Source organism: Cydia pomonella, chromosome 7, assembly GCF_033807575.1.
Source record: "Cydia pomonella isolate Wapato2018A chromosome 7, ilCydPomo1, whole genome shotgun sequence".
NCBI classification, from domain to species: Eukaryota; Metazoa; Arthropoda; class Insecta; order Lepidoptera; family Tortricidae; genus Cydia; species Cydia pomonella.
The window spans coordinates 20929952-20956579 of NC_084709.1; the positions used below are offsets into that span (position 1 = coordinate 20929952).

General features: G+C 36.7%; 2 protein-coding genes across 3 annotated transcripts; one reads left to right on the forward strand and one right to left on the reverse strand.

Annotated features, from left to right (window-relative positions):
- Window positions 1–26438, reverse strand: LOC133520127 (calcium uptake protein 1 homolog, mitochondrial-like). 2 transcript variants are annotated; one of them, XM_061854465.1, is made up of 10 exons: window positions 26045–26438; window positions 24952–25075; window positions 23699–23858; window positions 22108–22145; window positions 17115–17229; window positions 7369–7529; window positions 6453–6588; window positions 5714–5819; window positions 4745–4962; window positions 1–4033 (listed from the first exon to the last, which is right to left on the reverse strand). In XM_061854465.1, the coding sequence occupies exons 1-10, from the start codon at window positions 26281–26283 to the stop codon at window positions 3879–3881; spliced, it is 1452 nt and encodes a 483-aa protein (XP_061710449.1). In that variant the 5' UTR covers window positions 26284–26438; the 3' UTR covers window positions 1–3878. The 2 variants fall into 2 exon arrangements, with proteins under 2 accessions (XP_061710449.1, XP_061710448.1); XM_061854464.1 differs by lacking the exon at window positions 23699–23858 and adding an exon at window positions 24425–24584 and having other exon boundaries at window positions 26045–26432.
- LOC133520128 (carbohydrate sulfotransferase 11) lies at window positions 8267–15478 on the forward strand. Its single transcript, XM_061854466.1, has 4 exons — window positions 8267–9037; window positions 11795–12041; window positions 13874–14193; window positions 15091–15478. The coding sequence occupies exons 1-4, from the start codon at window positions 8843–8845 to the stop codon at window positions 15457–15459; spliced, it is 1131 nt and encodes a 376-aa protein (XP_061710450.1). The 5' UTR covers window positions 8267–8842; the 3' UTR covers window positions 15460–15478.
- Window positions 26439–26628: the final 190 nt, after the last annotated feature.

A 26628-nucleotide genomic window follows, 5' to 3' on the forward strand; every position in this document is an offset into this window, starting at 1 on the left:
TTGAGAATTAATAGGTATATTTGTAAAAAATTAACATTAAGCATATAATTATGTACAGTATTATTTATTTATAATTGTTGATTAAATGTATCATGTATATCAATCGTAATAGTAAATTACGATACAAGTGCGAAAAGTAGGTTGTATAAAGTTTTACAGTACATATGGCTCTTTACACTTGCGACATAGGCACGTAAAGTGCTAATTATCGGACTAGGGCGGTAAAGTAGCATCATATGTACTATAAAGTCTGTTATAATGCAAAACCTTGTATGCAGCATTTTAAAAACAAAAACATTAACGATAAATGTAACATTTAATATATTTATTCCTAAAACAGCGCAAAAGAAAATAAAATTAAATGATTTAATTTTTATTACATTTTTTTTTATTGTATTCACTGTGATAAAAGGCAGTGATTTATTTATTTACATTGACCAGAGAGCATTTTATACATAAAAATAAACACTTAAAATTAACTAAGATAAAATGTTTTAAACATATCTATCAATAACATAATAAAATCGTCATAAAAATAACTATACAATATTGAAAACAAAGTTATCGTTTCAATTTCCACATTATTCTTAATATTGTATACAAAAGCATAGACAAACGAGATACATTAGACACACCGGAAATACAGGATGTTCAGCGGCAGATTTCCGATTTCAAATTTGAATACAAAAAACTAAAATATGGTAACCAAAGTTATTTATTTATATGAAAATATCGTCCAACGCTGTGTACATGTTCCTCCAACGTTTTGCGCATATTACGAAATCCATGCACAACTTCGCTTCAATAAGTTTTTGGCAAAAAAATCATTTATAGTACAAGTTTTTATCGCTGACTGTACTCTTTTCACAGGAAAAGTTAACTAGTTTCGGTGTTAATACCAATAAAAAAAAACATTTTATTATTGTGTTTCAGTGCACAACGTCTTTTTGATGGCGATGTCACCACTATGGGACCTAGCCTAGACGTCCTTATTGATATCATAGTGACAATGCACTTTGAATAGACTAGTTTTTACGAAAAAATATGTACCATAATTTTTCCAAAAACATATTTTTGTTATGCATATAAAAAGTAAATAAAAAACAAAAAATAAAATTGGCGGAATTGTCTTAAATTTGCATAAGATATTTTCCTTCTTATGACTTTAGGAATACGTGGTTAATTTTTTTCCGTTTCCTCGCGGACACCTTGTATATTATAAAAATAAAACACACATGACATACAAATGCGTTCTTGGTCTCCCACGGTACAGGCCTAGCCAGGAACCCTGGAAATTCTGTATTATGTAACCATGCTATGCACCCACCCGATGTCACACGAATTCTGTATCAATTCATGTCCTGTTTTGTGTGGAATAAACTTTTTTTTTTAACTTATATACTCACGTATTTTAAGTTGTACGTTTTCGACTTAAAATACCCGACTTAAGTGACCCGTTTTAGTATATTTAATCCCAAAAAAAAAAAAAAACTATAAAAAGTTGGTAACTTGACCATGACGTCATTGGTCTGTTTTTCATATAGATTCCATAGTGGCTAATCGATTTGACTAGTCCTTCAACTACCCTACTGTGGACCAACACTGCAACAGTAAATAACTAGGTAAGTTACCTAATGTTAATGTGTTGCTCCACAAATGTTAATTGCGGTGTAGATACACCTTTATAATTAATTTGTCTACGACTACGATACAAGCAATGGTTAGACCGCAGGGTAAACTACACCAATGATTGCCCCGTTCAGACTTATTTCAACGCAGCAGTGATGAATTTCCAGTAAAATCAGGAACCAATACTTTAAAGGGCCAATCATTTCGTAGTTTACCCTATACATAACAAAACTTCCGTGAGACAGATACATATTAAATATATTAAAACGGGTCACTCACGTAATTTAAGTCATAAATCGCTCGACATGTTTCACTTCGTACCGGGTACCATCAACGGGAGCACGCGTTGGCAGATCTGCGGCGATTATCGACTTAAAATTTCTGAGTCACCCGTTTTAATATATTTCATATACCCTATACAATACACATGTTACAATAATTTATATATTTCTATTTGAGCAGCCAAAATTAGTAAAAGACGTAAGTTTTAAAGACGAAGGGTATAGTTGGAAATGAACATTTACTATTCCGAAGACGCCTTTTCTGTAATTTTCTGTACAAAATTGCCGATTTTTGCTAAATAAGCTCTTCAAGGCGACTCCCGTTGGTTAAATTTTCTAAGGTCCAAAGGCCCATTCTTACGTCAAATGCAAAACCGTTTTACCTTTTTGACAACAATGACGGATATATCCGCACCGTAGGTCCAATGGCGAAGACGGATTAATCCGTCACAGACCACAGATCAACATAGATCTATGTGCATATGCATAAAGTTCAATTTCTGTTTTGACGATTCCGTCCCCTTTTGTGTTTAACACCGCGTCGAAAAGGTAAAATATATTTAAAAAAAATAGTTATCTAAAGAATTCTATTCCAATCCCATTTACTATGAACAAAACATAGTTTTTCTGTGTTATCTGTGGTAATGTTATCTATGGTAACATTAAATATTTATGGTGTTACTTTTAAATTGTGATGGGATAGCAATAGTGAAAGAATTGGAAGAAAAAAAAATAGAAAATAGCTTTCATGAACTACTTACATGTAAGTTTCCATATGAAAACACCTGATGGCAACTGCATAGTCAATGCATAAGGTACATTTTGACAAAGAGAATTTGAAATAGAGGTGGATTGCCAAAGAACATTTTGTAGTCACAGTAAATATACTGCCATCTTTCGACACATGATTAAAACTTTTAGAACGCCATTTGATTTTGATCCTTATTCTTTCCCTGATATGTTTTACATTTGTTAAATATCAAAAAGTGTCGCCATCTAATAGATCAAAGGCCAAAGGTATGGCAGCATCGTTTCGAGCGAAGGCGCCACAACCTTTAGCCGATGCCCGATTGGATGGCGCCACTTTTTGATATTTAACAAATTTAACACATATCAGTAAAAGAATAAGCATCGAAGTCAAAGGGCGTTCTAAAAGTTTTAATCGTGTGTTGAAAGATGACAGTAAATTTACTGTGGCTACATAATTTTCTTTGACAATCCACCTCTATCTCAAATTCTCTTTGCTTTTGATAAACACAACCCAAACTTCGTGGCATTTCTTATTTGCTTTCTATCGTTGCCAATAAACAATGAGTTTCTTTATTATTTAATATTTGATAGATTCTTTGCAGATCATAGTTTAATTAACTAATAAAATTGATACAGCTGTTTTAGGCTTTTCCAACTCTAACACATTTATATACATACTTTAATAAAAGTTCTGACGACTAATGTAAAAATTTGAGAAGAGCAATAGTCAATAAGATTTTCTATAATATATCGGATTACCTGCATACGAAGGAACAATAGGGGTTATTACATGTATTCTGTCGCCGGACACTTCTTGGTAAGAGACGGAGAAAGGTATATGTTATTTCTTTGTCGTTCTTAGCAATAAGCTAGCAAAAAGTGTCTGAAAATATAGATGTAGTAACCCCTTATGATTTATTTTGGCCGGCCAATCTACATTTGTTTTTTTTTTTACATTTGGCTCTAGTCACACGTAGTATTACGTAGTTGTTAATTAATAATAACGGTATTAATATAGTTGTTATAATACCTCAGGTCGGCAAAGTAAGGGATCGCCTGAAGAGGAGCTTAGGCGGCCGAAGCTTGTCGAGGCCCAAAAAATAACGAGTCGGTCCGATAAAGAAAATTTCCTGCCTAAGTTGTCAATTAATAATAAAAAGTATGTCGATAGTGAGAGGCCGAGGTTCGTCAAGCCTAGAAAAAGTCGAAATAACAACCTTAAAAATCCAATATGGCGGGTTTAGTGTCCCTAGCGCACTTGATGAGGGAGTGCATCAGTTTGACGAAGCCGGTGTCCTTGGGCTTCTCTAGGCCTCGGAGGAGGCGGTTTTTCATCACCGCCACGAACTCGCGGTTGGAGAGTTGACCGTCCACTGGAAAAATATTATTACACTGTTAAAGCCCTCATAACTTTATATCTCGCGTCGAATGATGGTCCATATGATAGTCCCTTCAACTTAAAAACTTAACTCAACTTAAAAAATAATTGAAGACATATGTTTTACCATATTTTTAGTACTTAACAAATGTACCATTTACTAAATAAATTTGTGTTCAGCTGAAAAAAATGTTAACAGACAAAAAAAACCGGAAAAGTGCGAGTCTGACTCGCCCACCGAAGGTTCCGTATTTTTTAGTATTTGTGGTTATAGCGGCAACAGAAATACATCTGTGAAAATTTCAACTGTCTAGCTGTTCATGAGATACAGCCTGGTGGTAGACGGACAGACAGACAGACAGATGGTCGGACAGCGGAGTTTTAGTAATAGGGTCCTGTTTTACCCTTTGGGTACGGAACCCTAATGAACTGTTAAATAGATCATCATTCGACGTGAGGTGTAATGCACGTTCAAATCTAAAGGTTCCAATACAGAATTCGAGGTTCTATAATATTAATCATTATGTATTCAAATTCAATTCCTAATTTTTCTTGTATGGAGGATAATTTTATTCTAGTCGTGGCGGTCAAAATTACGCACAAATGTCGCTAAATATTCAGTGAATATCGAGCACAGTGGTGTGCTATGGGAGACCCCTATCCAGCAGTGGACTGATAAAATAGGCGTTTAAAATTATCTACTCACTATTTTCATCAAAAATAGTGAAGACCACGTTTATGACATGCGCATCTAAGTCCACGTGGGCGACCGTGCGCGCCACGTGCCTGAGCGTGGGCTGGTCGATGGACGCGCCCGCGATGTGGTAGAACGTCAGCGCCGTGTCCACGTCGTTGATGTTGTTGAGGAGGTGGAAGAACGACAGGTAGTCTTCTTTGGTGATGCCCACGCCGTGGTCGCGGAAACTGGGAAATTATAGGGTATTTTCAGCCTTAAGGCAGAGGGAATATATTTCCCACATGATTATGAATTTTCTTACAAAGAAATAGAGTTTAATTTTGCATAATTTCTGAGACCCTTATGCTTGTTAAAGGGTTAAACTTGTGAGGCTCAAATTACCGTAAAATGGGGTTTTTGTTTGTTTCCCCGCGTTTCGAAGTTTACCGGTACTGATTATTAATGTTGTACAGTCAAGGTATTAAATATCGACACGGACAAAGTGCCAAAAATATGTATACACGACCTTATTGCCTATACATTAAAGTAGTGTGTACATATTTTTGGCACTTTGTTTGTGTCGATATTTAATACCTTGACTGTATTATAATGGGTAAATTGTTAAGGCAATTTAGGCAATCAAACCCGATGTCCAATCGGTCGAGGGTTTTCATATCTCGCGTATACTATTTTAATAACCCCGTGGCACAGACAATGGTTTTCATCGCAATTACGAAGGAACAAAAATTTTAAGCTAAATAAATGTTAAATACGGTAAAATTACAGATTTAAGAAACACATTAAAGGCATAAGTACACTGATTGAAAAGAGCATTAAACACATTTTAAATTATAATTAAATCATTCAGGTTTAACTCTAAACAATTAACAAAATAATAAACAAAAGAAATTAAATAAAATACATCAGCATTTGTAACATACAATACTGGACGTTTTTTTTTTCAAGTACTTAAATATAAGAAAACAGATATATACGTACGCTTTTTTAACGCGTTTGAGCATTCTGGCCTTCTTCTTAGCGGGGTAGCCGGCGTACGCCAGCAGTAACTCGGCGAAATCCGCTTCGGTGATGCGTCCATTTTCATCTAAATACAAGGTTACTTTTCTAAACAATACATTTTATTCTTTCAAACTGTAAGACAGAGGTAGGAAGGGACACATTTATAGGTTAAGTTGGGTAGATCTTAACTACCCAACTTAACCTATAAATATATATTTACACAGTATATATAGTTTCGGATACAAATTAGAGATAGCGCGCGCATTAAGTTCGCTTTTGTACATTCAGTTTTTCTTTTCTGCAATAAAGTTTAAATAAATAAATAAATAGCGCTTCGAAATTAGTTTCCTTAAAATGCTTCAAGAGGGCTCTTTTTTTCTATGTACTTACTTTACTCTTTAGTTGCCATTTTGTTTCGCCTTTAGAAACATTTTATTATATTTCTACGATTTTATGTACTCTATACCGATATAAAGCGAATTCAACTTTTGACCTGTAGTATTTATTATTACATTCACAGAGCGCTGGCAATTCTATCTAGCTAGTTCACACGATGCCATATATGGCAGTTATAAAATGCAACTCCATTGACAGATATTAAAGTTCACATCTAAACAAAAAATTTTATATGAAATGCACTAGAGGGCTAAGGACAAACAAAAATAAAAATTATATATTGATGAGTGTAACTGTGCTGTTAATTTTACGCAACACTTACCTGGCTGTTTTCTCTGGAATTCAAGGGATAATATCTCTTTTTGGAGTTGATGTTGGAAGTCGAGGAATTTCTCGATGGTCAGTTTCTCGTTTAGCTTCGGTCCAAAGAAGTATGTCGTGAGGGCAGAGTTGATACCCTGGAAAAATATTGCCTAAATGAGAAAAAAAAAAGTTTTGCACACAATATCGTGTAGATTATAAAATTAAAGGGCTTAGAACACGAGTCCGACTAGCACTTGGTCGGGTTTTAGTTATATAGCGACCGCGTGGTTGGGCATACCTTGAAGGTGTTACCACTTTATCAGGCTGACAGTTCAAAAATGAAAATCGAATGTCAGTCTTAACCATCGAAAATAGAACACAAGTTTGAAGTGCCGTATGTGGGAAATATATCTCCCTTAGCCTGGTAAAGGGTTAACGTGATCACTGTTTAAATCCAACAGTACTCTGTTGTCGAATCAAAGCGGCTACTGTCTCGGAAAGAATCAATCATCCTTTCGCAAGACAGATGGAAGCGGTTACTCTCTCGAATATAATGGACATGCGTGGGAATCTTAATGACATCGCGCCTATAATAAGAGATAATGCATTTTAAGCGCGACAAGCGATAAAGTAGGTCGCTTACAATATAATGACCTATATTCAATGCTCTTGAGCGTCACATGGCGACCCCGCCATACCTTGAAAGTGTTGCCAGTGTTAGCGTGATCCCTGAGTCTAGATACAATTCTGCTCTGTTGTCGAATCAAAGCGACTTTCTTTATGAAATCTCACCTTACTAAGAGAGAAATGTTTCACTTTTAATGTAGATTTCTTACCAAAATAACATAAATAACATCATTTTTCTCTAAATTAAGTCTTGAGTTACATGGCGACTCTGCTATACTTTCAAAGACATAGTCCACCAAGGAATATACCTTGAAAGTGTTGCCAGTGTTGGCGTGATCCCTGTGTCTGGATCCAATGCTGCTCTGTTGTCGAATCAAAGCAGCGACTTTCTCGAACTCCTCGCAATCCACGTCACCGTCCCCGTTGAGGTCGAACATGCGGAACGCGATCTCGAAGTGGCGGCGGGATGCTGGAACAGATATTTTGATTATGAGCTGAAATAAGTGTCATATAATACAATGTTATTATAACAAAAAAAAAACTTAAGGCGTATCAAAATTGAAGCGGTTTAAATTGAACAAATTGTACAGTTGCTCTTTAGGCGCGCCTAGGCAAGCTACAATTTTGGGCTTGCTAACGAGCTCCCGTACACCGAAAGAGAAAGAAACAAGCTTATGTTCAACAACGAGTGTAACAAAGATGAATGGTATGCAAAAAAAATATCAACAAAACAGATTCATTCGTTGGTAATGATAATGAAATAAATATGGAAATATTATTTGAGTTCTTTTTGTATGAATATAACTCCTGCCCGACTTTTTACAAGCAACAGTAATGAAAACGAGTAATTTTGTAGTGAATATCCATGAATAGTGACACTTTTTCATTGCGTTTGAATGTGTTAAGTCGGGACTCAGGAGCAACATGGTTTTGATGAGTTTGCCCGAATCATCAATACTTATTGTTCAAATTAATTTATAATTTAAGTAACTTATTTAAAGAAAATAAATGAATCAGTATTAAAACATTTTCAAAAACTAAATTAAATGCAAACGATATTTTTTCGAATTGACATTGGATAGACAAAACTACAATAATGTGTTTTACGTATTTAATCAATTTTTTTAAATATTTCCGTACTGTATTCCATTATCAAATTTCTATATAGTTTTTTAATTTGACGGTATTTTGAAATACCTTTTCAAATTATCAATTGTTATTTTTTCATAGTTTGTATTTTTTATTATCATTTTTTTGAAGTGAAGACAGGGCCTAAGATGGAGCTCACCGATTCAGTAGTAGCCTATTCATTCTTGCTTAAAGAGACCGAGGTCATATTTATCAGGGAATATTGTTGAGATTAGAGGTTTGCATGTTGGCATGCCAAATGATTTCAGAATCATTGACGATCATAATATAAATTCATGTTGATTATACTATAATTTATTAGTACGTCACGTCTGAAAATATCGATACGAAAAAAGTGCCAAAAATATGTATACTTACACGACTTTATTGCCCATATAGTAAGATAGTGTATACATATTTTCAGACGTGACTGCACGACTGTATGAATAAAATAAACTGAACTAAGTAACATAAAGCATAAATACTATCCCTAAGGACAAACGGCCATCTAAAAACAGCCGGATAACAAAATCGATAAGCGCGCTCATGCTCAGTACCGGGATGCTGCGCTCACCAAAACAAATGTTTTAGCGCCTCCAACACAACCTTAACAAAATTAATATTTAAAATAGCTAATACACATGTCGCGGCACAATGTTCTCAGTGAAACGTATAAGAGCGAGAATCAAAACGAAAACGACGCACTACTTAAGATGCGGGGCGAAAACGGCTACGTTTCTCTTCTGGGCTTCGCTGTACATGGTTGTCATGAGGATGACTATCTTCAAGGGGAGCTCGGAGCCGCCTGTGAAGGAATGGGCTATTCCTGACAACTACACGAAGTGGCTGGTATGTTTGGTGAAAGTGATATTTCTGTTTTGTTACTCTGTGCCTGTTGCTTTGCCGGGGTCCTCAGATACAGATGTGCAAGTTGCGGAAAGTTTCCAAAAAAAATGGAAAAGAACACGGAAATTTCTTAAAAATTTCACAGAAATATAAGATATTTCCATTTTATGTTCCGGAAACTTTTAATCCCCATACAAGAATATAAGAAGCTTCCGAAACTTTCCAATGTGGAAATTTTCGCAATTTTGGAAAGTTTCCCGGCACATCAGTATGCTTAGGTACAGCAAAATCACAATAAAGTTTTTATCCACGACGGAACGGAGACGGTAAAGTCAGACCAAGCTGACTTGGCAGCGATTTACATAGCACAGACTGTAGGTACGGGTGTTATTTTAAACAACAAACTTATATTAAATTATGCCGTTATAATAACACTTGCACAGTATGTGCTATCAAAACCGCTGTCGAGTTAGCTTCTGTACGGAATATCATTTGATATTCACCACTAGCTTTTCGGTGAAGGAAAACATCGTGAGATAACCTGCATACATCCGCGAAGAAATTCAAAGGCGTACTCGTGTAAAATAAAAATGCATATTCGCATAATAAACATTTTAGCCCGTATACCTAGGCTGTTATAACTAGTACAAAATGGTGTAAAATTCGACTCAGTTGTGCTGGTCGAATAGTATAATTTACAAGTAAAATTGCACCTATATGTGTGGTGACCTCATGTTCTTTGTAAACTTTTCATAATGCGGTGTCTGTGTAGTCTGCGACTGTGTAACTGATGTAACTCGGGGCAAATACCCTCAAAAGGAAACTTGTACTAGCCTACGTAAAAGGGCTTCTAACCCTTTATTTACGGTTGTCATTAGGATATACGGTTGTCATTAGGATATGCAGTTGCCCCTATGTGCACATTTGTTTCCAGTAGGGCATGAAATTCAGAAATCCCGAAATAACGGAATATCGGACCGATACCGGAATTGAACAGGACCAATTTCGAAATAACGGTATTGGATTTTTTTGTTTCGTTATATAAACAGAAATTACAACTAAAACTGCGATTGTTGCGAATTGTTCGACCTAAAACCATTTTTAAATGTAGGTAACTATTTATTAGAAAAAAATGTGTATTTTATGAAACGAAAATTAAAACAAACAAAAATATTTCCTACGTAAACAGAAAAAGAGACTTAAATGGGTAATATCAATATTCTGGTATTGAGGCCCAATTTATTTATTCATTTAATTCGAGTAACTTTTAAACTCATAGATATGTTAGTATGCACTTATAAATAGCTATGTTAATATGTACAAACTCATCACTAAGCTACTGGATTTAAATAACGGTAGTCTCGAGTGACCCACTACATTATAAATGTACCTGTACTGACCATAGTCGACGTCAAAGATTATGTTTACATTATTCGCCTAGTTACAAAGGAGTAAGGTGCAAAAGAATAAACATATGTTTGACGTCAACTGAAATTACTTAGCGACTTAAACACAGAATAATGGTCGAAGTATCTTAATTGAGAAGGCCGAAGGTCGAGCAACGCGTAAGGCCGAAGGCCATGAGAGTCCGAGTGGGGCGCACCTTTAGGCTCAAGCATGAATAAGAAAAAAACCCGACCCTACTCATAGTGTTGTGTTCCTGCCGGTGAGTAAGGTTTTTTTAAGAGGTTTTAAGTGTCAGTTGTAGACACAGGGCCCTCGCTAAGGATACGGGCGACCCTGTGCCCGAGGTGACATTTGCGATGGGGTTTTTATGTTTTATGCGATGCCGGGTCCGGCATCACCATCAGTCGAAAACAATGGTGATGCTCAGTTTAGAGACCCGGCGTTATTTTTGTGATTGTACTTTGTTGAACCCATGGTCCCCGCATTGAGTACGGGCGACCATGGGCCCTGGTTGAGTTTTGTTGAGTTGGATTGTGTTGCGAGATATTTAAACTTGTAGATAATAATTGGTTTTGAGATTTGCGATTATTTGTTGGTTGTTGAGTTGTTAAGATGATGGGGGTTTGATTTTAGTTGGGGGTTTAGTTTGAAAGGTTAGGTTTTTTTTTTTTTTGTGAGTTGTTGTGATTTTTAGGTTATAATTGGTTTTGGTTGGAGGGACCGCAGTAGAGATTAATAGATGCACACAACGGACGCTGCTGCCCGTCCGTCGGTATTCCCTTAGTCGCCTTTTACGACACCCACGGGACGAGATGGGGTGGTGCTATTCTAACGCCGGCACCACACGGCGGGTTGAAGATGATAGAGATGTTGGGGGTTTGATTTAAATGGGGGTTTGTTTTTGGAGTTTTGAGTTGATTGAACGAGTTGGGACCGCAGTAGGTGTTGATGACGACACTCGACGGACGCTGCTGCCCATCCGTCGGTTTTCCCTTAGTCGCCTTTTACGACACCCACGGGACGAGATGGGGTGGTGCTATTCTAACGCCGGCACCACACGGCGGGTGAGTAAGGTTGTCAGAGTTCAACAAGGGGCGTGAGCGGGTTAGGGTCAGGATCGCGCATTTAACACCTCTGGAGTTGCAGGCGTACATAGGCTACGGATACTGCTTACCATCAGGCGGGCCGTATGCTTGTTTGCCACCAACGTTCTATAAAAAAAAAAAATGGCACTCAGCCGCAATGGTACACTTGCACTGTTGCTTATTTAGGTACTTTTACTTTTGTCCCGTACGCCCTTGGACACACTGGGCTCATAATTGAATAAGACAACACAGAAGATTTTGTTTTCAGTTACAGGGCCCAGTTTTAGGCGAGGACGAAACCGACTCGGAGACCATAGACTGGTCCGAGCCAGACAACACCACCATAACCGAGCTGGAGAAGCGATCAGCGCGCGCGCAGACCGTGTGTAAACAGAGACATATACAACAGACCGTCAACAGTAGGGAGTTCTTTGTGGATCATGCGCATAATCTGGTGTGGTGCAACATATTTAAAGCGGCCAGCTCGAGTTGGCTGTACAAGTTTAATATTTTAGGTGGGTAATGAAAATTGATACGATGTTAATAGTAGACTTATTTAACATATAAAGTTTCAATTCCACAGCTCTTGTAATTTAGATTTATAAGATATTATAAATAAATAATAAATAAATAAATATTATAGGACATTATTACACAAATTGACTAAGTCCCACGGTAAGCTGAATAAGGCTTGTGTTGCGGGTACTTAGACAACGATATATATAATATATACATATTTATAAATACTTAAATACATAGAAAACATCCATGACTCAGGAACAAATATCCATGCTCATCACACGAATAAATGCCCTTACCAGGATTTGAACCCGGGACCATCGGCTTCATAGGCAGGGTCACTACCCACTAGGCTAGACCGGTCGTCATTATGTACCTTGGTTCTTCAAAGGAGTGTACAGGTTTTTAAAGGGTCGGCAAATCGCATGTAACACCACTGGAGTTGCAGGCGTCCATAGGCTACGGTGACTGCTTACCATCAGGCGGGCCGTATGCTTGTTTGCCACCGACGTGGTATAAAAAATAAAAACCTATCCCACAAACACAAAATCATAACTAGTTATTCCCCACTATATAGATAGGATGTGTGGCAAAGCACTTTACACTATTCGTAAAGATAATAAGATGATAAGTTTTATGACCAATCGGTGCAAATATTTTTTCTTCAACTATACCCGTATTTTTCTGCCTGTATCCATTAGTAAGGGACGGGTAGTCTGTTCAGCGCGAAAGATACTGTCGGGGCGCAGTCGTGCTAAGCGTATAGTTATATTTGCTCATTGCCACCGGACGGCGAGCTGTCTTGCGCTGTGAATACCAATGTAATTGTGCAACAATAAAAACGACATTAGGTATGTACAATGTACATATTGCTTCGGATATTTACTTAGCTGCATTAATACACACTAAAGGGGAAAGCCAGGAATGTTTTGTATGTAAAACGTATACTATTTTGTTTGTATCACAATACCTAGCACGAAGACTAGTACAGTCGCTATCAGATATATCAGAGCGGTCATGGCGTTCACATATTTTGGAGCACCTCGGCCGCTCCGATATGTCTGATAGCTACTGTACTAATAGACATAGATACGAGAATCTATGTTACTTGAATGTCCATGCCAATTTTCATGTGATTTTAGCCAGTCGTTTTAAAATGAAAGCGTAACTTTCATAATATGGCGGTGGCTTGGTTCGTGTGTGTCTCTTAATTGCGTATGAATTGAATATGTATTGTATGCATTATGTACATTCATATGCATACAATGACCTAGTACTAACAAGTCAAAATCGTCAAGCCAAAGGATAATAGTTATTTGTTTTAGAGGGGGGCAAAGATGTTCAGTTGTTGTTTAACCGCTCGTGGCAATATTGATACCTGAGCAAGCGAAAGATTCCAAAATTGAACAACGAGTATAGCGAGTGGTTCGAAAAGTGGAATCTTGAGCGTTGCGAGCCAGCCAAAGTTGAATGGCTCTGACGGCTCTGTATATCATGAGGTAACTTTGGTTATCAAAATTTGAAGTTCAACAATTCAGTTATCACAAAACAATGCAGCCTATTCCACCCACCCACCATTTTCAGCTGTCAATCTCCGAGCCATGATTTTTTCTTATACTTTACATATCTTAGACTATCAATGACATTTCGATGGTTTAAGAATTTGCATACAATATTCAATATTCATTATTGCTAATTACAGAATAATGAACTCAGACGATCGCCCAAATATAACAATGTAACGACAATCGCATGCAAGTTGCAAGTTGAACCGTCTAAACCAGGCTTAAGTTTTAGCGAATATTGACAACAATAATATTTCTTTCAGGCGGCTACGACAAGAAGTTTCTAGCGCGAAGCCGACACACACCACTCACATTAGCCCGTCGAAAATTCCCACGACCAAGCATAGAAGAACTCAAAGACGCCATCAACACTCCAGGAGTAATCTCCATGCTCATAGTCCGAGAGCCCTTCGTGCGTCTACTCTCGGCCTATAGAGACAAGCTAGAGAATGTAACACCGCCGTATTATAGGAAGCTGGCGAGGGCTATAGTGGCTGAGCATAGAGAGAGCGCGGCGAAAGTTTTAGGACCAATAAAAAGCTTGGGACCGACGTTTTATGAGTTCGTCGCGTATTTAATACAGGTTTGTTAGCATTTTTAACATCTATGCACTGGTTTGGCAAGTGACACAAGTGTGGCGGTGTCACTACAAAATTAATATTCCTACGAAATTTACATTTATAAGCGATGACAAACCATGTCGCTGCCAAGTCAGAGCAGAGGGCCTATCGCGAAACACGAAAATCTAAATTTTACTATCTACCGCTTTATCACTCTTGCATATTCGAGCGTGAGTAGGACCTCTGAGCTAGCGTTCACATGGGTAGCTGACAGTTATAATCCGGTTTTTCGGGGGCAAGGTTAAATATCGACTTAAATGTTATCGATAGCAAGAAAAAGTAATAAAATGTGACTCATCCTTGGAGTAAGCAATATTAATTAAGACTTAGTTCCTTTATTATCGAATTGCAAACCTCTTTGATTTATTCTTATTGCAATTGTAAATATCTGACATATGACATTGTCTGTTGACATTCTGTCAATAATTAAAATCACATCACGTCACTATCTTACGTCATAATTTTATCGACATGGACTTATAGTAAGTTTCACTTGTCTTCGCACTTTTTAAACGTCAAACCAAATTGCACCCGTCACACCAGGGTATGCTGATAATAGTGATAATTCTTATTTTAAGGTCTAAGTTTCATCAATGTTCTGTTATCTAACTTTTTTATACGTAGTAATATTTTTTATCGCTGGCTAAGTGGCTATAATATGACTAAAAAAAGTAACATTTATTCAGCAAATACAATACAGATTATAACAGTAGAAATTAAATAAATAAATATCGGATGCAACAAAATTAACTATGATGATAAAGTTCAGAAGTCAGTCTGTCAGTCAGAGTGTGGAAGGGCGGCATAATCTAACAGTAGGTATATGCTGTTGTAAATAAACGTATTTTCCTTTATTTCAGAAACATAAGGATCTCGACCAGAGATTCCCTTTCGATGAACATTGGGCTCCGTATTATCACTTCTGCTCTCCGTGCGCTGTCAATTTCACAGTAATTGCAAAAGTAGAAACCCTTTCTAGGGATTCAGGGTATGTCATATACGAGTTAGGGTTGGCGCATGTTTTAGGAAGACGGGTTAGGGACCGCAGAACGAGACTAAGGACTGTTATGAACAAATCCAGAGATGGAAAGAATACGACAGCCCTGTTGAAATACTATTTTAGTCAGTTGGATGAAAGTATGCTGAATGACTTGCTGAGAATATATGGTATAGATTTTGAGATGTTTGGATATGATCCTAAAATTTATAGAAGTTATGTGAGGAAATAAAGTTTATGGCATGTGTTGATGGTGTGGTTTCATTTTGAAGTTTTTTTTTATATACCATGTCGGTGGCAAACAAGCATACGGCCTGCCTGATGGTAAGCAGTCTCCGTAGCCTCGATGCCGACCCTAAACCCACCCCCCTCCCTCGTTGTTGTCGTTTGTTGGGAACAATTTTATTAGTAGATGCAAATGTTACAATAAATCCAACGCCACGGATTGCCACAGCATTATGCTGAGTGGGGATCTTATTTTAGCGTCCAAATGTTTTTTACGAGGCTTTTCGGGGGCGCAAAATCGATCTAGCTAGGTGTTATCTCTGGGAAAACGCGCATTTTTGAATTTTTTGACGTTTTCCGAGCAAAGCTCGGTCGCCCAAATATTAGGACATTATGATACAAGTGTGGCGATATTGTGCGCGAAAGCTGGAAGCGAGCTCGCAAGAAAAAAGCCGATGTGTGTAATGATCAAAGCACACGTGATTCATACGATGTTTTTCAACACTTGCGAGGAAAAAAACAAAACTAATACACCCATTAATCAAATTTTAATTGTTGGCCATGCTCAGAGTAGTGTTCCGTAGTTACTCTTCCGTCACAATAAGCTAAACTGAAGCTTAAAGTATAGTAGATTGTTAACCAAGGGATGAACTGTGGACAGTACGTCTTTTTACTATGAAGGGGAAACTTTTTGTGTTAACTCAAAAACAGCTAAACTGATCATGACCGCTATAGTTTTCATTTAATGTCTTTCTTAAGTTCTACTTCTACGATTTTTTTTCATATTTTTTTGACGATGGTTCAAAAGTTAGAGGGGGGGGGGAGACACATTTTTTTTCTTTCGGAACGATCATCTCCGAATATATTCACTTTATCAAAAAATGTTTGTTTAAGACCCCTATTAGTTTTGAAAGACCTTTCAAACGAGATCCCACACTGTAGGGTTAAAGCTAAAAAAAAAAAAAAACCGCCCACTATACGTGTAGGGGAGGTACCCTAAAAAAAATCATTAGATTTTATTCTACGACTATGTCGGCTTTATTGATTTATATATCCATGCCAAATTTCAGCTTTCTAGCACTAACGACCACGGAGCAAAGCCAGACAGACAGACAGACAGACGGACATGGCGAAACTATAAGGGTTCCTAGTTGACTACGGAACCCTAAAAAGGGTCAACATCGAACTGGTTCTATAATTATAACATTACCGCACGAGTTCGATAATTATAATGAAAAAAAGAACGTGGGTTTAATATCCAGGATTAAAAGCCGTTCAAGAAGTTTCACATTACGAGCAAGTGTGTTGAAAAAACTTTTAGTATAGTTTGATTGATAATATTAGAAGTCGCCACGTACCTATGGCATTAGAGATTGGTAATTTTGCACGTCGTCGTATGTGGCTTTGAGGCACGATTTCGTCTGACGTAAATAGACGTCATTAGTACTTAAATTGATATTGTGATTAAATACTAGCTTCTGCCCGCGAGTTCGTCTGCGTGGGATGATAATGATGATGATTGATAAAAACTATCCTATGTCCATCTTCGAACCTCAACCTATCTCTATATTAAATTTAAAATAAATCGGTTCAGCGTTTTTAGCGTGCAGAGGTAACAGGTAGACACACTTTTACATTTATAATAGAATTAGGTGCACTTACTTGACAGTACAGTCAGCAAAAAGATGTAGTCACTGAAGGTGATGAGACCCGACGACCCCAGCTTGTAGAAGATCGAATCCTCGTCGAGATCCAAGTTCAAGCGTTGGCTGATGCTCTGTATAGAATAATCACGTGAACAAAATATACTTGTAAAGCACTATAAGTTAATCTTTTTACTCTTGTGTTTGTATTTCTACAAGTATACGGCCCACCGGATAAAATAAAAACATCAACACACTGCATCGGCACAGTTTTAGATAGTTACAAACATAAGAATAAAACGATTAACGTATCTACGAGCCTTTAGAAAAATACTACTTAGGTAAACTCTATTTAGCAAATTGTTTGCATCTCTTTATTTCATTGCATATTTTACATGACACAAGGTTATTTGATAACAATATCATTCGACCAAACGAGAACAGGCGATGTTACCTTTTGAACGCCAGATGGCGAAGGAATATGCCCTGCCCCGGACGCCAGGCGATCGCGATTATTTAAGCAAAATTGAACTTAACGGAGTCCCGCGTAAGTCCCTATTGCATTGGCAAAGCTGTCGGCTGTAGCCATCGTTGGCGTCCTTGGCAAGACTTTCCGATGACGGCCGAATGTGGCGATCAAAAAGTTAAGATCATATTCAAATTTAGACGCTTCTTAGTTTTAGTCTTTGTTCAAAGTTTGGTCAAATCAGACCTAAGTAGACTAAATTTTGCTGAAAACGTTCTAATTGTAAACAAAACACAAAAACATTTGGATGGACTAATTGGAAAGCAGTGGTATTGAGCGTCCTAATTGTGCATGAAGACTGAAGTGCTATCGTGAGAAGTAAGGCCAATAAGATCTGTCCATATGATCATGCCTTGTATTAAATTAGCTTGAATTTGAAGTCTGTTCATCCCCCATTCGTTTTATTATTCGGGACACTTTATTTATTGATTATGAATGTAAAAGCTAGTGCTTAGAATAATAATAAGTAAGTCATATAATTTGTCAAAAAGATTTTTTTTTAATTAAAATTATTTTAAAAATGAGTGTTCAAAAAAACCTTGAACTATTTATATAATATTTTTATATATTTACAGGAATATCAACAAAATATGTACAGGAACATACAAAGAAAATATATATTTAAAAAATAATATAATCGAAAATATTACTCTTCCTTCTCCGCCATAGGCCAATCAAATTAGATCCATAAAAAGCGTTTTGAGGAATTAATTTCCAGCAAGCTGGAAATCGTTTTAATATCTTCATTTGGTCCTAAATACATATAATCTAAGTTTGCGCAATCCCAGGTGTGCATAAGTTTTGGGAGCCTTGGGATATACATTTTTCCGGGGTTGCCAAACCACTAGATATAGAAGGAACTGACCATCAATTACAATATCACTGCCAGCCAGGTTTGGTGGATCAGACACTGGTGAAAATGTGTTTTTATTAATAAAACATAAGTTTACAATTAAATGAGAAATTTTCGCGCTTTCTAACTTTGATTTCGTCTATAGCACCTAACCGAATTTGAAGTTTTAGCCCATTCGACGTAGAATTTAACTCTCTTTGATATTGAACGGAATACCGTTTTACGGGCGTATCGTTATCGAGATACAAGCAAAAAACTAAAAAAAAGAGCAAACATTTATGCATACCTTGGGATTGCGCAAACTCGGATTATACGCATTAAGCAACAAATGAAGGTATTAAAACGATTTCCAGGTTGCTGGAAATTAATTCTTCAAAAAAACCTAATTTGCTTGGCCTAACCAGTCAAGTAAAGAGTTATACTCGTATTCGAAGACGAAATAGTAAAATAAGTAAGTACTAAAGTTAATAGTAATAGATACAAATTTGACCAAAAACGGACAAGGAAGGATGAACTGACTTTAATGGCACTACACAATCGCCTCACCAGTCAAAATAAAACGTAAATAGAGAAAGATATAAACTAAGTGGACACTATTTCCTGGGTAAGTAAAAAGTGGTTAAAAACGCAACTGGTCGTACTCGGCATCCCTTGCAAACTATTCTAAAAAGAAAGGTAACAAGTTGTCGCGTAGGACCCGTTGTGCTGTATACCCACCTATACAGTGTTATGTTTTAGGGATTCCATTCTAAGCACAAACCTATACTATAAAAAACACAAGCAAAGGACTAATCTACTTCTATAACTACAGGAAGTCATATCATAAATATATTATTAGATATGGAAATGATCGATACAGTAGGGAAAGAAACAAAAAAAATTGCTTGCACTGACAGAACAACCAATTTAGTGCAAACTGATTTAACAGTGGTCAAGAAGAAAACAGTACCTCTTCGAAATTCTGAAAAGACAAGAAAGTGGTGTGAGTGGGGAAGTGCCGGTGCAGAAAAGTATGAAGGGTAGGCGTTAAAATATAGCCAGATCATAGGTCATTACTAAACACATTTGTTTCCTTGATAGTCTACATTGAGCATTGACGATATGCATACGTCCCTGAAGGTTATTCCACCAAGTTGTTACCAGTGATAACTACTGGGATTTTTTTAACCACTGGTAACAACTTGGTGGTAACTAATGGGAATAACCCGCCTGAACAATAAAATTCCGTCTGAATGCGCAAATGTTTTTTGAGCATTCAGAGACACTGTCATACAAATATTATTCAAAAATCAAAATTTAAATGATTGTCTTTAGAAAAACGTTAACTAGTACACCACCATTCAAGTCACTCTTCGCACCTTATTGAAAATGTACTACCTTTTTCCACATAACGAAGATAATGCTTATTTGCGATTTACGTCTCTTTTGTTTATTTTTAACATTTTAATTAACTTTTTCAAAAAATCAATTTGGCCTCATTAACGTTTTGAGTGCTAAGCGTCGAATTTTTTTTCATCTGATGCGACGGAATATGAAACAAGTTGTATTTTTTTTCTGTTGCCAATAATAATCGATTCATAATCAAAGACAGATAAGAAGTAGTACAATAACAAAAGCATAAAAATGAACAATCAATTCTTTCTTTGTATAACAGTAAGTAGTTAATATACTGTGGACGTCAAAAAACAACATGGAGTTTAGACAGGCGTGAACGTCTTTGGCGCTTTGAAGTTTTATAAATGCGAAGTTGGTCATAGAGAGGTATAACTAAAATAAGAAGGTAATAATAATAATACTAATCGCAACATTCTGACTCATAGACCGTAGGCCGCAGACTGGACGCAAACGGCACGCGGCACGGGGAACGGAAGACAAGGCTGTTCATACATTTGGTCAAGCGCGATGTGTGAATAGCCTTGATTTGCCGCTCGCCGCGCCGCTTGCGTCCAGTCCGCCTCCTCATATCCTCAGTAAACAGATTAAGTCGAACCACGTTCGACGTGTTGCTTCCCTGTCACACTTACATACGAATTTACAAATACGACAGAGAGGCAACACGTCGAACGTGGTTTGCGGTAGGCCCTCAGGGTGAACGACGATACAATCGTTGACCCAGTTAACTGACCTATTGTGTAAAGTCCACAATAGATATAGGCATAGACAATAGCAATTAGATAACGCCGCTTAATGATCAGTTAGTGTGTTGCTGTTAGTACCATTATGCCGGCCGTACACATTCGAGAGCCTCTCGCCGAATCTCGGCAAAAATCCGTTCCGATCGGAGAATGACGAGTCAAGACGAATAAGAGAGAGATGAAAAGGGAGCAGTAAGTACACATTCATTCTCGGCCTATCTCGGGGTCTCCACGTGTGTACAGCCGGCATTACACGATACACGTAAGACATCAAAACAGATAGCACGGGAATAAAAGTCAAAGTCAGATATCAAATAATATTGAAAAACTAAACAACGTGTATAGACATTATTTATGTTAACACTTAACAGTTAAGATAGTAATTAATCTAATTAGGTACCTCATTAAATAAAACCATTAAGTTTCGAGATCGTTATTAAAGAATCGTGACACGAGTCACATCATCATTACTAACAGCGACACTCGTAACTGACCTATTGTGGACCTTATGGGTTTACAATAAGGTTTACAAATTGACAGTTAAGTGTAGACGACGGTACGAGACGTAGTGAGCGTCACGTAACCATTTATATTTGAGAAAGAAGATTATTTAATGAGGCATATAATTTTTACAGTTAGCAGCAGAGGACCTAACGCGAATACCGTAGTGGCAAATTTCGGGCATCTTTCTCTTTTACTCCAATTAAGGCGTAATTAGAGTGACCGAGATAGTTACTTGAAATTTTCAAACTGTTTCGCGGTTATAGCCCAGTAACTTTCAAAATATTAGTTACTAGCTTATATAACTACGTCTACTGCTGAATATGCAACGTGTAACTAGAATTATAGAGAATTTACAACGAACCATTTTTTTTTTTTCGATTCAAAATTAGTGATTTTTTCCTTTTTTTTTTGCAAATCAGTTCGGTAATTTAGCTGCCTCACTGCCTTTATCCCAACGGCACAGAAATAAAATTTGTCATTACATATTTACTTCATAGCGCGAAAATAATGAGTTTTTCCAATGCCGGATTTAGAGGTCTGGAAGCCTCGGGCAATAAACGAGTGGAGGCCCCCTGGCCCCAAATTATTTCCCAAATAAAATGGTAAATTTTCCGATGTCTCTATTGTGGGGGCCCCTCTTTTGTGGAGGCCCTGGGGCTGTAGCCCCGGTTGCCCTCCCCTAAATCCGGCCCTGAGTTTTTCAATGTAACATACTGTTGTTTTGCACAGTGAGGCATAGTATATTTTCTCTCCCTATTTGTGTCTATCAGTTCAGCATCAACCATGACATATATTGCAAATCCACTTTTGATAATACATCTTAAAAGGGGATTTGTTTTATCATTAGTAACCACTTAGCTCAGTTCTGTGTAACAAATAAAAAGGTAGTCATTTGATTGTATGATACATTCAAGTTTATCCATCGTCTCATTGGAAAAGCGCAAGTATATATTTATATACTGTCATATAAACCAACATATTTTTATTGACTCACCTTAGGATCGTATCTCCGATATTGATCAAGTCCCAACCCTGCGAATAAAAAGTAAAAGGTATATTCTAGTGAATTTTATGAATATCTACTCGTATAAATAAATGACATCATTTGAGCGACAGTCGTTGATCACGAGATTTTTGTTTTCTAATTGGCTGAACAAGTGAGTAGCTTTTTGTTTACCTTTATACTCCTAACTTTATACGCCACGCCTATTATATTTAATGCGCCATCGTACAGTCAGCGTCAAATACTTTGTAGCAGTCAAAGTGGCCAAATAGTTCGGTACACCATACTAAATATATGGTGTACCGAACTATTTGGCTACTTTGGTTGCTACAAAGTATTTGACGCTGACTGTACGATTATTGGAATGCACGAAGGATCACCGCGCGCGTCTGTGGCAGTCAAAGGGTAAAACACCTAAAATAATAGACTATTAGGGCTCGACGTGATTTACCACTGGCGCTCTAATGTTAACATCAAAACTTTTGACCTGTTGAACGCCACGCCTATAGTAAAAACCCCTGGAACAGGTACCAGTAATGGGATGGTATAGACAAATCTTGTAAAACAAGTATTTACCATCAGTTTTTAATCGCTGGCAACATTTTACCATAAACAAGAGTCAAAGAGCTGCTTAAGTTAAATTTTTCATTGATATTTGTTCATTTGAAAGTTAATGGCACCATACATCCCATGACTGGAGCAAAAAACTATAGTTTTAATTGGTTAATAATATGGAAACCAATTGTAGTAGCTTTTACTAAATACATACATAGAAAACATAAAGGACAAATTGGACATTCAACTTTTAAAGCATAAAGCGGTAGAAATTTTACAGATGCCGGTGAAATATCAAAGCACTCCAAATTTTCTCTTAAATGTCCCATGATTGGTGCAGTTAATATATTGTGTGCGAACCTTGTCAGAATGCACGAAGGCATTGGGCTGTAGCACGTCAGTTAACGTCTTTGGTGGTCAAAGGGCTAACAGACTATAATAGTAGACCTTATGTTAATGCAATATTTATGACTTATTATTATCTATCAAATTACCGTGTGGGTGAGACGGCAAACCCCGCTTAAGAAGATTCTGAAGGGACCGAGGCAAAACCCGCCTAAAGCGGAAAAGTATTACGACTATTTTAAATAACACGCAATAGTAAACTTCATTCGAATATTTTTAGGTTAATTTTATACTGTACTGTTCTTGGTCAGCTATGGCCATTAGTGGCGATCAAAAGTTAAAACAATTTGGAATCTAAAATGGTATTACGCGGGAAATAGTATTAGGGTGCCTTTCCGCCAAAGATGACGCAGCTTCAGCTACAGCTACGTTTCAAATGTATGCAAAACATAGCATAGCAAGCATAAGCATAGCACATCTTTGGTGGAAAGGCACCCTTAACCCTATCTGCCACACTTAGATATTATACGGCAAAGATGACCACCCTCACATCATCTTCTTGTATTTTTAAGACTTTAAAGACGCGATGAGGCTTGAATAGGTCGTAATTTTTTTAATCTGGTCCGTTAAAGGGTTAAACGTGGTCGTTTTAAGCGGGTTCTTTTGTACTTAGTTCTCTTACCATCAGGCTGTTTCACACCAGGCGTCATGGACCTCAGGAAATCATCCGGAGTCATAAACACTTCATGTTGATCGTGGTGTGTCGCCTGAACGGTGGCAAAGTAACGGAATACCTTGTCCGGGGTGGAATACTGGCGCATGCGGTTTTCGTATTCTATTATCTGGGGTGGCAGCGTCCGGGGCAGAAAAGAATGTGGTGTCTTAAAGACTTGAGGAAATTAGCTTTCTTAACCCTAGAGTGATCGCGCTATAAGCATATTGCCGCCCGTGGCGAAAAACTTACTCGAAATCGGTATATTTGTCATGTTTTTTAATACTTGATACTATGATAAAATTGTACTTTTCCTAATACTTTTTGATTTAATTAATCTTATAAAATTATAACAACTGATTTATCCATTATTTTTAACAAAAAATCATGTTAAGTATGGACTTAAAAATGTTTCATGGAAGGGCGCGATTACTCTAGGGTTAATACTACAGGGTTGGTTTAGAATTAAAACCTTGTACAGAGAACAAAGTACCTGTTATTGCTTTTGCACGTACTTAAGCTAAACTTAATCTTATATCACTGCATTCAGTGCTCCATATAAATCTATACTAAGCTTTTTCTAATAAAAGTATTATTTTGTATAAAAAAGGCTTCCAATAACCCACACACAAAACTGCTGTTCTGTTATAGTAAAAATGGATGCCACAAACCAAAAATAAATGCAAAAAAAAATACCGTCGGGTTGTTTCATGCCAGGCGTGATAGCTCGTAAAAAGTCATCAGGGGTCATGTAAACCTCCGTGTTGTCACCAACAGTTAATTTGACAGTGGCAAAGTATCGGAAAATTTTGTCAGGTGTAGAGTATGACCTCATTCGGTTCTCATATTCAATAATCTGTAGCAAACACAAAATAAATATTCAAACATAAAGAAAATACATAAAATGCGGTTGTACAGTCAGCATCAAAAGTAGCGGATCAAATAATGTTTCATAAGTATCTACCATTCTGTAACAGCTTAACAAAAAGTGATGTCTTTAATATAGAACAACTAAGACTGTAAAAGATATACTTTTGAGCGCGAATTTTATAAATTTATCTATATTTGGAAAAATTATCCGAAATATCAGATACTTTTGGCGCGTTGTTTCATCCGCTACTTTTGATGCTGACTGTACAAAAATTAAAAATTATACAATAAACCTTATTTAAAATAAATAAATCAAATATATATCAGATAAATGTGTTGCGATTAGTACATACCTTTCTATCTCTGAAACCAATTTTTTCCTTCCTATACCTTTTCTTTTTGGTATCCGCATCTTCAGAGTCGGTTTCAACTAGCTGCTCGGCGGCAGTTATTGAGGGAAATACTTGAAAGCGTATCCTGAAACAATACATTGTGATGAAAACTTTGAAAACACCACTCATTTTTCTTTCATTATAAGCTTTTATTACTTGCAATACTTGTTTGTTTGCAATAGAGAAAGGCCTAATATTCATAAATTCGGCATATTTGACAAGTTTACCAATGTTCATATTCGGCTGAATTATTTGGTCATAGTGCCAAATATTCAAATACCATTTTTATTACTTGTTTGTCTTGTTGCAACACTGTAAAATGTAAGCTCCTCCAGAACTTTTCAAGTACCTTCCCTCAGGTATGTTTTCCCATTATCTTGTTTCTGGGAAATAGCCTAGGTAGGGATTCATTTTTATTGCTAATGTAGATAGATAGAATACTCTTTAGTGGCACACCTCAGTAAAATTATATAAAAGAAAAGAAACAAATTGATTAAATGGAGAGGCAGACAATAGGCAGTAGATTTAATTGATAAGGTTTATAATGCTTTATTAGTCATGTCGATGAACCAAATAATTCGGCCATATATTTGGTGCAGTAAGATCTGAAGTGAACATTCGGCTGAATATTTGTATTTGGCAAACTTCATAATCAACCCATCTCTAGTTAACATATCTTTTGGAGTGGTAGGTCATCGACTCCTGACCGATTATGTCATTTAAATTTCAAATTTAATTAATTGAAATAATATTGAAATTCCAATAACTCAAAAACGACATAAGCCACTTAAAGAGATATTACAATATGCTCAGATCAAATCTTGCAAGCTTAATTAGATCCACTTCCTGTTATTTAATTGAGCGAAACTTCCATACATAAGTAAGTTGGGTGAAAATGGGTGGGTGGCCATAGGAACTCTTTCTCTTTCAATATAAGAAATGATAATAAAACAGTAGTAATTGAGCATAATACGAAGGCCAGTTTTATAAGCTTCTCAGTTTCTCATTAATAAAAACATTAGCAGCTTTATATCTAAATACTATTGTCACTTACCAGAGTTTATAGGATGTGTATGTAGCGGCACCAAACAACAAAGAATAACATAAATATCTATATGACTTTTGACGCAGATTTTCTTTATTATAATTTTTCTTGTAGTCGTGATAGTTACGAACCAAATTATACGAATTCGAAGCAAGCAAAGGTTTGGATGCCTCGGTAATCAATGTGATTCGACGCAATGTAGCCAAATCCTTTGGCAATTTCAGAAGGTAAGACGATATACTGTACATGGTGGACAAAATAGATAGTCAGGTGAAATTTATTGTCTTCTTTTTCTATAAATTTATGTAGAAAAATGATCTTAAATTGTATAAGGCCATTAGGCCATAGATACTTATTTTATTTTGAACTGTCAGTGTCACTGTCAATAGAATTGTCAGCTGTTTTGCAACAGACAGAGAAAGAAATGATCAGTATAAAATGTTTCACTATTGACCAACATCAAAGGTGTAATGAATAATATTGTTTCGCATTCATTTCTGGCCGACTTCTGAGTAATACTTAACGTATATATCGGTAAATTTATGTTAATCGGCTAGTCGTTAATTGTGTATTGATTGTGTAGCTCATTCATC

Bases quoted from the DNA above. Each gene is read 5' to 3' on its own strand.
- LOC133520128 (XM_061854466.1), top strand. From the start codon at position 8,843: ATGTTCTCAGTGAAACGTATAAGAGCGAGAATCAAAACGAAAACGACG. The intron at 9,038-11,794 runs GTATGTTTGGTG...TTTTGTTTTCAG, and splicing joins ACAACTACACGAAGTGGCTG to TTACAGGGCCCAGTTTTAGG. The intron at 14,194-15,090 runs GTTTGTTAGCAT...CCTTTATTTCAG, and splicing joins TCGTCGCGTATTTAATACAG to AAACATAAGGATCTCGACCA.
- LOC133520127 (XM_061854465.1), bottom strand. From the start codon at position 26,283: ATGTACAGTATATCGTCTTACCTTCTGAAATTGCCAAAGGATTTGGCT. The intron at 5,820-6,452 runs GTAAGTGTTGCG...CCTTGTATTTAG, and splicing joins ATTCCAGAGAAAACAGCCAG to ATGAAAATGGACGCATCACC. The intron at 4,963-5,713 runs GTACGTATATAT...ATAATTTCCCAG, and splicing joins CTCAAACGCGTTAAAAAAGC to TTTCCGCGACCACGGCGTGG.